The 15,011-nt window shown below is 56.2% G+C and overlaps 2 protein-coding genes across 3 annotated transcripts in view; one reads left to right on the forward strand and one right to left on the reverse strand.

Moving 5' to 3' along the window:
• Nucleotides 1-718: 718 nt before the first annotated feature.
• Nucleotides 719-11,730, forward strand: GPRIN1 (G protein regulated inducer of neurite outgrowth 1). Of its 2 annotated transcripts, XM_043595896.1 has the most exons (3): nt 755-882; nt 6,231-6,361; nt 7,692-11,730. In XM_043595896.1, exon 3 carries the CDS (start codon nt 7,858-7,860, stop codon nt 10,744-10,746), a length of 2,889 nt encoding a protein of 962 aa, XP_043451831.1. In that variant the 5' UTR covers nt 755-882; nt 6,231-6,361; nt 7,692-7,857; the 3' UTR covers nt 10,747-11,730. The 2 variants fall into 2 exon arrangements, with proteins under 2 accessions (XP_043451899.1, XP_043451831.1); XM_043595964.1 differs by lacking the exon at nt 6,231-6,361 and having other exon boundaries at nt 719-882.
• Nucleotides 11,731-11,766: 36 nt separating this feature from the next.
• The window catches only part of CDHR2 (cadherin related family member 2), a 34,800-nt gene continuing 31,555 nt past the window's right edge, over nt 11,767-15,011 (reverse strand). Inside the window, exons 25-32 of the mRNA XM_043595757.1 lie at nt 14,632-14,700; nt 14,451-14,528; nt 14,296-14,356; nt 14,089-14,213; nt 13,443-13,556; nt 13,281-13,361; nt 13,098-13,155; nt 11,767-12,036 (exon numbers count right to left, since the gene is read on the reverse strand). Coding sequence (XP_043451692.1) covers nt 11,902-12,036; nt 13,098-13,155; nt 13,281-13,361; nt 13,443-13,556; nt 14,089-14,213; nt 14,296-14,356; nt 14,451-14,528; nt 14,632-14,700 — 721 coding nt within the window. The 3' untranslated portion in view covers nt 11,767-11,901. The remainder of the gene's footprint in view (nt 12,037-13,097; nt 13,156-13,280; nt 13,362-13,442; nt 13,557-14,088; nt 14,214-14,295; nt 14,357-14,450; nt 14,529-14,631; nt 14,701-15,011) is intronic.

Genomic DNA, 15,011 nt, shown 5'->3' on the forward strand with positions numbered 1-15,011 from the left:
CTTTCCAAGACTACTGTGAGATGATTAATGTTGGTCCCATTTTCTAGATTGGGAAACTGAGGCTCAAAAAGGTGAAACAACTTGCTCAAGGGTACCCAGAGGGAAGAGAACCGAGCTTGCACAGACCAGAGAGTGGGCGGGCACTCTGGCTGGGGAGGCCCGTAGCGAGGGAATCGAAGGCGCCTCCCTCCGACCCTACTCGTGTCGCCTCAACTCGTGGGAGCGTGGGCGGCGGCGAGACAAAGGGGCAGGGGCGGGGCGCGGTGCGGGGAGAGACGGCCGGAAGTGCGGCCAAGGCGGAGGCGGGAAATTTCCGCGCAGGTGGATTTCGGAGATCGCGCCGACCTGGGTCCCTTTCCAGGCGCTGCGTGTCTTTGGACAAATGGCTTTCCCTCTCTGAGTCCCAATTTCCTCCTCGGTAATACAAGTAGAGGGTGTTCGCGGGGCTGGATTGAGTGAAACCTGACGAGCAGCGCGCCCCGCCCTCAATACGCGCGGCAAATGGGCAGTCGCTCCGCCCCTCAGTCTCCCTGTCTGTGAAATGGGAACCCGGTCGAGAGGGGCGGGGAACCCAGGAGCCCGGGAACCTCGGTGAGGAGCGAGGGGCTAAGGGCGCCCCTCCCTCTCTCCGGCCTCCGAGTCCTCGCCGGCACCGCCCCCTCCCGGCTCCGGAGACCGCTAGTCGGCCAGCGCGCATGCCCGGGGCGGGGCGCTGGGCGGGAGCGCGGAGCCGGCGCGGGGGACGGCGGCGCGGAGTCCGCGGGTCCGCCCGCCAGCCCCGCCGGAGGCAGCCGAGGCCGCTCGGGCGGCGGCGGCAGCGGCAGCGGCAGCGGCTGGAGCTGGAGCACAGCGCGCCAAGGAGACGAGCGGTGGCACAGCAGGGTAGGTGCCGAGCCCGCACCTGCTGCCCGCGATGGGCGGGCGGCAGCGACCCCATTCCTCTGCCCGCGGCCGCCCCAGAGCCGCTGTCCAGGGTCCTGGAACCACCTGGGTGGAGGGGCTCGCGCACCGTGCGAGGCGTGTGCCCAGCGTGCGCCGGTGTGTGTGTGTGTGCGCGCGCGGCCGGGGGCGGCGGGTGTCCATTTCCAGGCTCCTCGCAGGGGTGGGGCGGGGCGGGGGCGGGTCCCGCAGCCTGGGGCCCGGCTCTCGAGGGACCTTGAGGGCCAACCCTCCCTGTGTGTAGGACCCGGACCCTGCGCCCGGCTTCGTCGCGTGCGGCCGCATTGTTCCACAGGGTTGTGCGGGAGGGGGCGCTTCCCGCCACCGCGGGGAAGGGGGTCCGCCCGCGTTGATTCATCTGCCCCCTGGAGCGAGCTCTGTGCTCGAGTGGCTCCACTGAAACCACCGGCACTACTGAGCACACTCGCTGTCGCACACTCAGTATGGCATACACTCTGGGGCACCATCACACACCCCATTACACACTCACCGCGTTCATACATGGGCATCCCACTCCCGGGTGAGGCCACGATCTTCTCTCTCTCTCTCTCTCTCTCTCTTACACACACACACACACACACACACACACACACGCACACACTATGGCCCTTGGTCATTCCATCCTATTCATACACACGGCCACCTGTGCACCCATCCAGTACACTAAGTGGGAGCCTTGCGTATATACCCAGGCATAGCTACGCATTCACACCGGCCATTGCCTATCACAGAACACCCAACTCAACAATAGTCGCTTATCACACCACATTCACAGCCACCCTGCTCTGACCTGCTTCTGCCCATTCACATTTACTCATGGTATCCCTCACGTACCCCTAGACCCTGGAGTAGGCTGTGCACACACTCCCTCTCCCACACTCTCCATATCTTAGCTTGCTGCCCATCCCCTGCACTCACTCAGCCCAAGTATGTGCACCCCTGATTGTCCACTCTTGCCCTCTTGTGGATGAACGGATGGATGGTCTGGGTCCATTTCTGGAAAAAGGTATGGCTGTCACCCTTTGCTAGACTCCCCTACGGCCCTAGGCAGGAAGATTTGCTGCTCCAAAGATACTAGGAGACAAGGGGCGGAGAGGGTGAGGGGCAGCAGACCCAGATTGTCAGACACACACACAGGCATACACTCACACCTTCTGGAGTACTGCAAGCCTTTGTTGGTCTCATCACCATGGGAGGAGGTGTTTGCAGGTGCCTGGCAGCCCTGGCTTCATATAGAGAAGAAGGAACGGACTGGCCAGGTCTCTGGGCTGGGAGAAGAATTCACAGGGGCTCCTCTGCCCAAGCACCTGTGCCTACAGCCAGGCCAGCTCTCCATGAGTGAGACCCTGAGGCCATGTGGCCACACGTGTGTACACCCACAGGGTCCAAGTGGCCCCCACAAGACATAAAGACATAGGCCATTCTGCACATACAAGTTGCATGTATACACACGCAAGCTTTTCTTGAGCAGAATGCAGGAGCCAGGTCCTGCCTCTCCAGGCTGGCTTAAGCTGGCACAGACATCCATAAGCAGTCTGCATGCTCCTCTGCATGCGAGGTGAGCTGGCCCACACACCTAGGGGATCATTTCAATCTTCTACCTCAGTCAGGCCACATAAGTGTGCAGGCTTATCTGCTCATCTTGGTGGGCGTGTATCTGTTGGGACATGCTTCCTCACGTCCAAGGGATCAGGAGGACCCTTGGCCTGACCCCAAAAAGCAGAAAGGGGCTTTAAGAGCCAAGCGTCAGTGTCCAAAATCTTAGCTGATACAAGCAGGAAGAACCCAAGATTTGGGTTGAGACACAACAGGCTCTGAACCACAGCCCCCGGCACCAGCTGTGTGCCCTTGGTCAAGTCTTTTTTTCCCTTTGACTTCAGTGTCTTCATCTGTGAAATGGGATGATAATGCCCCCCCCACCCCCCTGCCATGAGATCGTTGTGGAGTCTAGATGACAAAATAAGCCTGAGAGTGCTGGGCCCAGGGCTGAGCATACAGTGGGGAAAGTGATGGAGCTGGGTTCCAGTGCGAGGGTAGGGCATAAGGAGGGGGTGCCCCAGGCCTGGGCTGCCTCTTGGAGAAGTGGCTTGAGGATACTGAGGCTCCATCAAGAGCCAGGAAGCACCCAGTAGAACTGTGAGCAGCAGAGCCTCTGAGAATGGTGTCTTGGCAGATCTTAAACCCAGGGCTGGGCCAGCGATTCTAGATATAACTACATCCCTTCCCCCATTTCACAGACTGAGGCCCAGACTGGAAATATTCACTCAAATTCATGGAGCAAGTCAGTGACCAAACTGGCACCTGACGCCACATCTTTCTAATGCCCTGACCAGGCTCTTTGTCCCTACCCCAGACCTTCTAGCATGTCAGAAAACAGCAAGCTGGGAACTGAGAAGCCAAACTCTTCTGGGGGGGGGGGGGGTGCAGGTGGCGCTTTCAGAAGAGGTGTGTTACCCTCTGGGCCATGCCTGCCTCTCAGTGTCCACTTCTGGAAAATAAGAACACAGCACCTGCCTGGAAGGTGTATGGGGCCTGCACATAGTAAACATACTACAGGCTTGATGTGTGTGAGGTCATCTCCCACCCTTCTCAGCATCTAGGTCAAGTGTCAAAATTCAGGTGGCTAGAGGCCAAGGGGATAGCCTACATGAGAAGCTGGCTACAAGAAAAACCTTCAATGATCGATAGTAACGGGCAGCCAGCCTCAGTGCCCAGGACCCCATAGGGAGGGGTGGAGATTGTGGCTCGTTGGAGAGTGCACCCCCATCCAAGAAGGCAGCCACTGCTTGGCTCCAGCTGACTGTTGGCATGCAGGAAGCATGCTCAGATTGCCAAATTCTAGTTTTCTAAGAGAATCTGGAAATCTGATTTTGCACATGAAATCTTACAATTTTTAAATGTCGATCAGTTAATTCCTTTAAAAATTTCTTCTTAGCACTCTGGGTCAAACAAGCAGGTCTGAGGGCCAGATTTTGCCAGTTTGTGCCCCTGCTGTAGCTACCTCCCCCCCCCCCCATCCCCTGCCCCCTCCTGGGAGCACAGCTGGGCTCTGACAGGCTGAGTAGATAAAAACAGGCCTTCCGTGTACACAGCCCAGCCCCAAAGTGAGCAGAGCCCCGCACGCCCCTCATCTTCTCTAATCCTCACAACAGCCCTGTGGGAGCAGGGGAGGCCTTGTCAGGGTCCCCAGTGAGGAGAAGGGACATGCCTGTGCTCATAGAGTTGCTAAGTAGGGAACTGCTTCCTCCTGCTCCCCTTCCGACTTCACTCCATTCACTCCAGCCGCTCCGGACTTTGTATGGCTACTTCAGATGCTGCCCCAAACCAAGTGCCCCACTGTTGTCTACAAGATGGCCCGTACCCCAGGGTCCCCATTTTGGTGATGACCCTCATCCACCCAAGTCCCATAAGCCCAAAGTCTGGGGGACACAGTGGTGAATAGTCTCAGCTGCGTCCCCATTCACGGACTCGAGGTCTAAGCAGGGACCTAGAGGTATAAACGGCACATAACGTGTGTCTGGCTAGGGGAAGAAGATGAGGCCATAGGAACTCCAAGGAAGCTAGTGGACAAAGAAAGCTCACTGGAGGAGGAGGTGTTTGAACGGGGGCCTGAAGGTTTAATGAGAGCCAGGCAAGAAGGTGTGCCGAGGCTGAGATGCGAGAGACTGTGAAGCCATGGATAAGCCCAGAGAGGTCGTGGTGCGTGTGTGTGTGTTTGTACGCACTGTGGGGAAGTGCATACTGAAAGATAAAGCTTAGTGGGTTAGTAACTACACAGGGGCTTGGAAGCACATTATAGAATTGGACTCAACCCTAAAAGTAATAGGGAGTCACTAAGGTTTCTTTTTATCCCCCATTTTTAAAAAGAGTGATATGTGCACACATAACCAAAATTTCACGAATCACAAAGGGGCATAGCAAAGGAAGGAAGGAAGGAAGGAAGAAAGAAAGAAAGAGGAAGAAAGAAAGAAAGAAAGAAAGAAAGAAAGAAAGAAAGAAAGAAAGAAAAAGAAAAAGGAAAGAAGGAAAGAAAGAAGGAAAGAAAGAAAGAAAAGAAAAAAAGAGTCTCTTCCACCTCTGGATCCCTGGTCTCACTTCCCAGAGGCAATTGCTACTAAATTTCATGGGTTTCCTTCCAGAAATTTTCTTTTTATAAATAAACCCATATATGTGTATCTGACCCTTTTTGTATCTGCATGCATGGGGTCCCACTAGCCAGGCTGTCCCTGGATTTTTTCACTTAATTTATCTTGGGCATCCTTCCTCATCACTCCGTACACTCTGACAGCTGTGGGGGCTCCGTGTGGCTGTCTCACATTTCATGAATTATCTTCTTGGTTTTCTTCTCGTCACCAACCGTGTTCTCTTGCACCCTCGGTGCACCACCGATCCTTCCTCATGACCATGCCTGGAGGTGGGCTTGCTGACCTAAATGCCAAGTGCACTGTAAACTTTGATGGGAATTGACAAATATCTTTCCAAAAAGATTACAACCAGTTTACTTTCCCAGCAAGAACAAAGACGGGTTGGAGCCAATGAGCGGCATAGTTGGACCAACATATTAGAAAGATCATTCAGTTCTTCGTTTAACAAATATTCATAGGGAGCTACTTGCTTACTCTATGCCAATCATTGTTCTCAACCCTGAGCTTATATCCATAAACATGACAACGTTCCCATCCTCCTGGAGCTGACATTCTAATGGGAGAGACAAACCACAAGTAATAAACAACTGTATGTAATATGTCAGATGGTGACAGGTACTATGAAGAAAACTGAGCAAGACAAGGGCGATGGAGAGTGCCACAGTGCTGGGGACTATGGGTCAGGGAAGGTCCCAGGAAGGCGACCGTGAAGATATTGGGAGAGAAGCCCTTCCAGGCAGAGGAAACAGCCAGTGCAAAAGCCCCAAGGCAGCGGGTGTCCAACGATCAGCAAGGCAGCCGGTGTGGCTGAAGCAGCATAATTGAAAGTAGTAGGGGGGCGCCTGGGTGGCTCAGTCGGTTGAGCATCCACCTCTTCATTTTGGCTCAGGTCATGATCTCACGGTTTCGTGAGTTTGGGCCCCACATCGGGGTCTGTGCGGGCAGCTCGAAGCTTGCTTGGAATTCTCTTTCTCTCTTCTTCTTCTTTCTCTGCCCCGCCCTCACTCATGCTGGCTCTGTCCTCTCAAAATAAATAAAAATTTTTAAAAATTAAGAAACAAAAAAGTAGTAGGAGACAAGGCCAAGATCAGTGATGGGGCCAGAAGATGCAGGGACATGTAAGGAGTTTACTTTTACTTCACACAGGACGGGGAGACACTACCTGGTTCTGAGCAGAAGAGGGATGATCTATCTGCCTTGGATCTTGCTAAGATCCCTCCAGCTGCTGTGTTGAGAATGAACTGTTCGGAGCAAAGGAAAAAGCCAGGATAATCCAGGTGGGAGATAGTGTGAGTTTAGCTCAGGAGATATTCTGGATATATTCTGAAGGGAGATCCATTATGTTTTGCTGATGGATGGGATGTGGGGTGTGTGAGAAAAGTCAAGGGTGACTCTAGGGCTTTTGACCCGAGCATTAGTGAGGTGGCTTTGGGAAAGATGTCAGGCAGAGCAGGTTTGGGGGGAACCCAGTGCCCTGCTCACTCTGGCTGCTGATATGTAGTGGGATGGAGTTGCTCACAGATCCAGCTGCCTGCCAGATCCTCTCCCTGGATGTCCCCCAGACACCACACGCTCAGCTTGTCTAAAACACAACTCTGTTTTCCCCCAGATCTCCTGCCTCACACACACACCCCCACCCTGGCCAGAATCCTGAGGGTCGCCCCTACTGCCACCTCCTACAGCTGACTGGCTCTTGTCAGTTTTCCCCAAGATTGCTCAATTCTGCCAACTCTCTATCCCTGGGACCTTTACTGTACCAGCTCTCATCTAGATTATTGCAGAGAATAATAATCTCTAGCCCAGCTGCTAGAAGACAGGTGGAACGAATGAAGAATTGGAAGGATGAGAGATTAAAGAATGATTGGCTAACCCCTCTCCTCCAGCCTCCACCCCAGAGCAGTCTTTGAAAGCACACATTTCAGACTATGTCCCTCAACGATAAACCATTCACGTCTCCCCAGGGCCTACACAGACCCAAACTGGTGGGCTACAGACGTGTTTTGTTTGACCCACATAGTGTTGTTTTTCTTTTTTAACCTTGAATTAGGGTATTTTACGTTAAACTTCTGGATTTCCTGCTGCTCACTGATACTACCAGGATGTACTTCTCCAAAGCAGTCCTTGGCTGGTGGAGTAGTGGCCCCCACTTCAGACAGGGCATGCACTCTCTGGTTTGTCCCTTTCCCCACCATTTCCTATTGTTTTCTATCCAGCCTGCTCCCCTCACTTAAATTACCTGCCTGGCCCCTATGGCATCAGAGTTTGTGACTCATGGTCTGGAAGACAAAAGCGTAACTTCTAGGTAGCATGCTGCACGGGGTGGGCTGACGAGGTAGATGAAGGGTGCATGCTGCATGGGTGATGGTACATAAGCTGAAAAGTTAGTTGCGAAGGGCCTTGAATGCCATTTTGAGAAGTCTGACCTTTATCCAGAGGGCCACTGGGAGCAGAGAAGCAGGGGAGTGATATGGTGGGACAGGAGTGGACCAGATGGGGGCAGAGAACCCAGAGGAGGCCCAGCTGCTAGAAGACAGGTGGCAAGGAGAATATAGAGACTCCTCCCCACTAGGTCGTCCTGAGTCTGAGTCTGTTTTCTCTGTGTTTCAGAACCAGATAGCAGCCTGGGGCACAGGTATGGTCACGAGGGCAGTTGGGCAGTGCTGAAGACCCAGCCTGGCTCCAGCTTCTTTGAAAGAACTCCAGCCCCCCAGCACCTCAGCCCACAGCCCTCTGCTGCCCACAGGATGGGAGCCTGGGGGCTGGGAACCCAGCCATGAGGGACTCCTGCCCCTCCCAGCAAAAGGCCAGCCCTGCACTCCTGAGGCACACCCCTACCCAAAGCCCAGGCATGGACTCTAGACACAGCAGCCCCATTGGGGCTGGGGAAGGGGCCTCCTGTTCTGAGGGCCCTGGCAGGAGCTTGGCCTGCCCCTCCCTGACCTGCATCCCTCCCCAAGAGGCAGCCACCAAGGAGACATTGGGGGCACATGGAGCCTTGATCTCAGGGACACAAGAAACCACCTTCTCTGGGAAGCCAGACCCTGTGTCCTCAGTGAACACTGATCTCTCATCCTTGGAGAATAGAAATCCTGTGTTTTTAGAGAAGATGGAATCCAAGTCTTCAAAGCAGGCAGATTCCACTTCCATGGGAGAGGAAGATGCTGGGCCCTTGAGAAAGGCAGAATCCATGTTTATAGTAAAAACAGAGCCTGCAGTCTTGGGAAAAGGGGATCCTGTGGCTCCTAGAAGGATGGACCCTGTGACCCCAAGAAAGGAGGATCCTGGATCCTTGGGAAAGGTAGATCTTGTGTGTTCTGACAAGGTGGATACAGTGTCCCCAGGGAAGGAGGATCCTGTATCTGCTACCAAAGTGGATCCTGAGTTCCCAAGAAAGGAGGAGCCCAGGTATTCAGGAAAAGAGCTTCCTGTGGCCTCAAGAGAGGTGGCTTCTGCATCTGTGAGAAAGGCAGATCTTGTGTCCTTGAGAAAGAAAGATCCTGGGCCCTCAAAAAAGATGGATCCTGTGTCCTTGCTAAACGCAGATGCTGCATCTTCAGAAAAGACAGATCCTGGGTCTTTGGGAACACTGACTCCAGGGTCATCAGGCAAAACTGAGCCTGTATCCCCTGGAATAGTAGCTCTGGGGTCCTCAGGAAGGATGGATCCTACTCGCTTGGGGATGACAGATCCTGCATCTATGGGAAATACAGAAATTGTGTCCCCCACAAAAGAGGACCCTCAGTTCCTGGGGAAGGTGGATCCTGCCTCCTCAGGAAAGGAAGATTCCATGTCGACGAGAGTGATAAAAACTATGTCTGCTGGGCAGATGGGTCCTGTATTTTCAGGAAAGATGGAACCCACATCTTTGAAAAATATGGATCCTGTGTCTTCAGGCAGGGTGGGACCAGTTTCTTTGGGGAAGGTGGAGCCTGTGTCCTCAGGAAAGCCAGAGCCCTTGTCTCCCAGGCAGGAAGAGCCAATGTCCATGGGAAAGACAGAGACCGTATCATCACAAAAGGAGGACCCAGTATCCTCCGCAAAGGTGGACCCCATTTCTCTGGGAAATACAAAAACAGCATCTTCTGGAAAAGTGAACCCTGAATCGAAAGGAAGAATAGACCCAGTGCCCTCAGGTCCAGAGACTCCCAAATTCGTGGGGACAGCAGGACTCTCATCCTCTGTAAAAGGCGAGGCAGTGACTGGGGGGGAAGCAGATCCACTGTCCTCAGAGAAGGCAGGTCCTATGGCCTCTGGAATGGTGGGTCCCACAGCCTCAGGGAAGGCTGATCCCCTGGCCTTGGGCAAGGCAGACACTGTGAACAGAGGGAAGGCAGAAACTATTCCCCCTGGGGAACTGGACTCTGTGTCTTCAGGAAAAGTGGACCCCATGACTCTAGAAAAAACTGTCCTGGCATCCTTGGGAAAAGCAGAAACTGTGCCAGAGGAAAAGGTGGATCCTGTGCCTCCAGAAAAGGGGAATCCTATGAACTCTGTAAAGGTGGATCCCCGGGCCTCGGGGAAGCCAGAACCCAAGTCTGAGGGCAAAGCAGAAACAAAGCCCCTTGGGCAGGAGGGCCCTGTGGAAAAAGCAGAGGCTGCATCTCTGGAGAAGGAAAAGCCACTGGCTTTGGAGAAAGGGGAGCCAGAATCCTCAGGAAAAGCAGACCCTATTGCCTCTGGGAAAGTGGAGCCTGCGGTCCTGGGGAAGGCCAACGCTCCAAGCAAAGCAGAGCCCTCATCCTCCGGGAAGTTGGGCTCCCTGCCTCTGGAGAAGGCGGAGGCCTCCTCTTCCAGGCAGTCAGATGGCAAACCCTGCGGCCCAGGCGCTTCTCCCGCGGGTGCCGGTAGCGGCGGAGGCCTCCTGGAGCCAGGGCCAGCGCCCAGCACAGCGGTCTCCAGCCCAGGCCAGAAAGACCCGACGGTCGCCGGGACCGAGAGAAGCCCCGGCCCAGAGGCCGCAGGGCCCCCGATGGGGCCACGGACTCGCGACAACTTCACTAAGGCGCCGTCGTGGGATGCCAGCGCCCCGCCGCCGCGCGAGGACGCGGGCACGCAGGCGGGCGCACAGGCCTGCGTGTCGGTGGCCGTGAGCCCCATGTCTCCGCAGGACGGCGCGGGCGGCCCGGCCTTCAGCTTCCAGGCGGCGCCTCGCGCGCCCAGCCCCGCGCCCAGGCCGCCCTCGCGCCGGGACGCGGGTCTGCAGGTGTCGCTGGGCGCCGCCGAGACGCGCTCGGTGGCCACCGGGCCCATGACGCCGCAGGCAGCCGCGCCGCCCGCCGCGCCGCCCGCCTTCCCCGAAGTGCGGGTGCGGCCCGGCTCCGCACTGGCAGCCGCCGTGGCGCCCCAGGAGGCGGCCGAGCCCGTGCGCGACGTGAGCTGGGACGAAAAGGGCATGACGTGGGAGGTGTACGGCGCCTCCATGGAGGTGGAGGTGCTGGGCATGGCCATCCAGAAGCATCTGGAGCGACAGATCGAGGAGCACGGCCGCCAAGGGGCGCCCGCACCGCCACCCGCCGCCCGTCCGGGCCCCGGCCGTGCGGGCTCCGTGCGCGCCGCGCCCCCAGAGGGTCCCGCCAAGCGCCCGCCTGGCCTCTTCCGCGCGCTGCTGCAGAGTGTGCGCCGCCCGCGGTGCTGCTCCCGAGCCGGACCCACGGCCGAGTGATCTCCTCCCCTTTCGTACGCCCGGGTTTCCAACCTTTTCAGGTTCCCTTCTTGACCCCAAGCTCCTAGAAGGGATCCCTTAGACGGGCGGGAGGCCCACGAGGGGTGGGCAGCCTCTAGGGCCTTCTCATCCTTTTCTTTCCAGCCTCCTCCCCCGCCAGCCACACAAATGAACCCTCGCTACCCAGCCCCCTCGTGGTCATGAGAACCACGAACCCAGCCCTGACACCCACCCTCCTGTCCCCTTACAGCTCTCAGCTCCACTCCCTCCGGGTCACGCTGGGTGACCTCGGGGCCCTGCTCAGCAGGCCCAGCCCTGAGAGCTGAGGCAGGCTCCTGAGATGTCCAGATTGGTAGGCTGAAGTCATCAGTGGCCGCCCGGTCCCCAGAACAGGAGAGACTGTACAAAAGCTCCAAGTGTGCAAGGATTGGTGTGTGAGATCCCTGAGTGTGCAAGGCTCCAAATGTGAGGCCCCTGGAAGAGCGTGAGTGTGTGTCCATGCAGTGGGCTGGCCCCCATGGCCCCGGGCATGTCTTGCATGCTGGTAGTCATCCCCAATTCCTGTCTCCCTCTCACCTGGCCCCATCCCCAGCCCTATCTCCACCCTCACTGGACACTTGTTCACAATTCCTGACAGGGGGAAGGCAGCTGCAGGGGTGCCCCTGGGGGGGCACAGTTCTAAGAGTCTCAGAAAGGTCAGAGGCTCTCAGACAGGTCTGGGAATCACAGACAGAAGCTCGTGGAAGGTCTTGGGTCCCAGGCAGCCTGACAGCTGGTCTTGGGTATTGGGGGCAGGACGGAGAGCTCATTCTACAACCCCAGTTGTCCTCTCAAGGCTGCCCTCTCCCACCCCTCGTCCCCCCTGTGCTGTGAGCCCCACGAGTCCCTTGTGATCACTCAATACCCGTTTCCCCCCACCCCTCCAGCCACAGTTTTTGGCTACAAACTGTCACAATATACATTGGTAATAAAAATTTCCCCCAACTGTTGTCAGCTGTGATTGGCTACAGGCAGAAGAGGGGCAGAGCAGCAAGATATATTGTTGTGTTCAGGGAGGGGTAGGTGTCATTTGGGGGTGACAAGACCTCTTCCAAGGTGCAACGGAAGAGCGGGGGCCATGTGGGGTTCTGCAGCCTGGGTCCTGTGGCAGCGACATCACAGGTCTGTGGTGTCCAGGCCAGCATTGGTGAAGGAGAGCTCCTGCTGTCCATCTGTGTCCACCTTCCTTCCTGACAGCACTGCCCCCAGGGGTTCCGTATCTAGCTCCACTGGACTGTGTAGGGGCTCCTTCTGTGGGGAGAAGGAGGGAAGGTGTGAAGGCAGAGGCAAGATGGGGTGATTTCCTCAGTCCTTAGCGGAGTGGGCCTTCAAGCCCACGACAGGTGGCTCCTTTACAGGGGTCCCGCCTGTTCCTCCTAGGGCCTCAGTTTCCTGGCTGTGTCCCAGAGGTGGCGACAGCCCCTAGTGGTGCAGACACACTCAGGTGAAGGGGTGGGCCTGAAGGGGGTCTGTTCTGGCCTTTGCCCCAATCCACGGACAGAGGAGCACTTTGGTGTTCTTCCCAGTCCTGAATAACACCAGGCCCTGTGTCCTGGGCCGAGGAGCCAGTCCTGTCCAGTACCTGCCACCTGCATCCCAAGGCAGGCCACCGTGCTGGGCACAGTCCGTCCGTGACCTAAAGTCCCCACAGGAGCCCCCTGGGGGAGGGATCACGTACCCCGCTTTACAGATGGCTGAGGCTCAGAGGGATCGCATGGCCAGGAAGAGGCAGAGCAGGGTTTGGATCACTGGTTGTTTTGACTCTAAAGCCCGTCCATCGGTGCCTCTGGTTGAATTTGGCATCTCCTTCTGCCACAGTCAGAGGGACACATCCCACCCGGGGTCCCACCTGCAGTTCATTATGGCACGCACTCCCTGACTGGTTCTAATTGAACCAACTCGTCTATTGAACAAATGATGGCACTGCTGATTATTCGAGCCTACACCCTGCCAGCTTTCATATAAAGGGTATGAACAGAGGGAACCAGGTTTTTTAGCACTTGTGTCATGCCAGGTGGTTTTTTATACCCACTCAAACTTCATCCTCACAAAGTCCTGCATGGTTAGTGTTCTCATCCCCATTTACAGATGAGAAAACTGAGAGCTAGAAGGAAGCCGCCCACCCAGAGTCACGGCGAATGAGCAGAAGAGCAAGGATTGGACCCCATTCCGAAGCCGTGGGGCTTCCTGGGGCCTGGCGCAGGGACATGCCCATGTCATCAGCAGCTCCTTCAGCTCTGTCCTGAACCCCGCCCCTTCAGAGAAGGACCCCAAGTCAGAAGCCCCAGGCACCCACTCATCCCCCATCTTGCCTTGGTTTTCTGCTTGTCCTTTTCCAGGTCCACAGAGTTGTCATCCAGGGAATTGAGGCTGTGGGGGAGATGGTGGGGCTCACATTGTTAGCAGCCCCAGTCCTCCCTGTCTGTGGCCAAGAACCACCATTGCCTCCATCACCACCACCACCGACCAGCCTGGCTGTGCGGGCCACTGCTCACCTCATGTGGTCTAGGTCACTGGAGGAGGATAGGGACTCGAAGTTCAGATCCTTTGTGGGGAGGTTCAGCATAGGGTTGGCCCTGGAGAGAAGGCCTGTTTAAGCAGTTGGGAGCCTCAGACACCGCACGGGGCCTCTTACCCACCCTTTGACCCCCGCTCACCGCTCAGTGGTATACATGTTAGTCCCAGGGATGGCAGAAGCTGAGGGCATCACCCCTGCTGCTGTCCTCCGGGCCTCTTTGGCAGCCTTCATAGCCCGAAGCTTTCGGTGGTAGCTGTGGAGAACCAGGAGGAGGTGGGGCGCTACTCTCCCTGCACACCCACTGTGTGCCTAGTGCAGGCCCTGCGAGTGTGACTTCACAACAACCCTGGCAGGTGAGAGTGTTAGCTCTATGTACGGAGGGTACAAGTAGGAGCCAGAGATAGGATATGATTTGCCAAAGGCCACAGCTGGCCAGCGACAAGACCTGGAGTCAAATCCAGAGGTGGCTGCCGCCTCCAAATATATTGGAAAGGGAAAAAGAAGCAGTATTTATAAATGGATAGTATGTGCCAGACATCCTGCTGGTTGCAAGATGCACACTGCTTCCTTGTGTGCTTTGAGGAATCTCGTGTTGTGCTCATTCTGCAGATGCGGAAACTGAGGCTCAGGGAGGGAGAGATGAGCTGTCCAAGTTGTCACGACAGGTCTCTGGGGATTAAATACAGGTATACCAGATGCCTACACCCAAGCTCTTTCTACCCACCATATGTCTTAGATGGTGGGAAAGGTGGGGTTGAAGACGGAAGGGGTGATGGGAGCAATACCTCTTCCGGGTGCACACAAGGGCCACAGTCATGATCACGATGACCAGCAGCAAAGCCACTCCCAATCCTATGATGACACTGCTGAGCAGCTTTGGCAGGTCTGACTCCTGGCTCTCCTGGGAGCCCTGGAGAAGAAGCATGAGGGAGGTTGTGGGTTGACATTCCCCCTCCCAATGCCCCCATTACCTCCACCATGCTGAAACTCACCAGCACCACCAGCCCCAGCTGCAGCAGCCGCGTCAGGGAGTCCTGGTCATTCCGGATCATCCTGGCCACAGAGCCCCACTCAGGCCCGAGGGACATTGGCATCCCCCAGGCTTCCTGCTCACCCTCCTGCCCACCCCAAGGGCAGCCCCACTCACACACTCAGCTCATCAAGTGTCAGGGCAGACCCATTCGAGAAGACAAAATAGGCATCGAGGTAGGAACGGCCCCGGGCCCTGGAATGGGGCAGGGATGAAAAGTGACCAACCCAGAACCACCCAGCAGGTCCCTCATACTGCTGCTTCTTGTCCTCCAACCACTGGGACTGTGGGCACTCACCGAGTCATGGATTCTATGTCCTGAATGCTCACAACGTAGACAGTAGTCCTGGTGGCCTGAATGAGGGCCCTGCAAAGGGGGAAGATGTCACAGAGGCATGGGGTAGGGGCCCTAGTACAGCCTGTGGCCAGTGGAATTAGGAATTGTGTTAATTAGAAAGGGGCACCCTCTCTGGACAGCTTCACTGGCTAAGCAGGTAACACCTCTGCAAATCAGGCAAGGCAGCCCCTTCCTTTGGGGCTGGGTTTATGACTTAGCAAGCAGAATGCCCTTGTGCAGTGCACAGCCTTCACAACTGTACATGGTGGCCCTATTTAGGCCTCTCTCTACCCAGCCAACCCTAGGCTTCTAGGAGCATTGAGAAAGGAACTGCAGGTACA

This window comes from Prionailurus bengalensis, chromosome A1 (genome assembly GCF_016509475.1).
Source record: "Prionailurus bengalensis isolate Pbe53 chromosome A1, Fcat_Pben_1.1_paternal_pri, whole genome shotgun sequence".
NCBI lineage: Eukaryota > Metazoa > Chordata > Mammalia > Carnivora > Felidae > Prionailurus > Prionailurus bengalensis.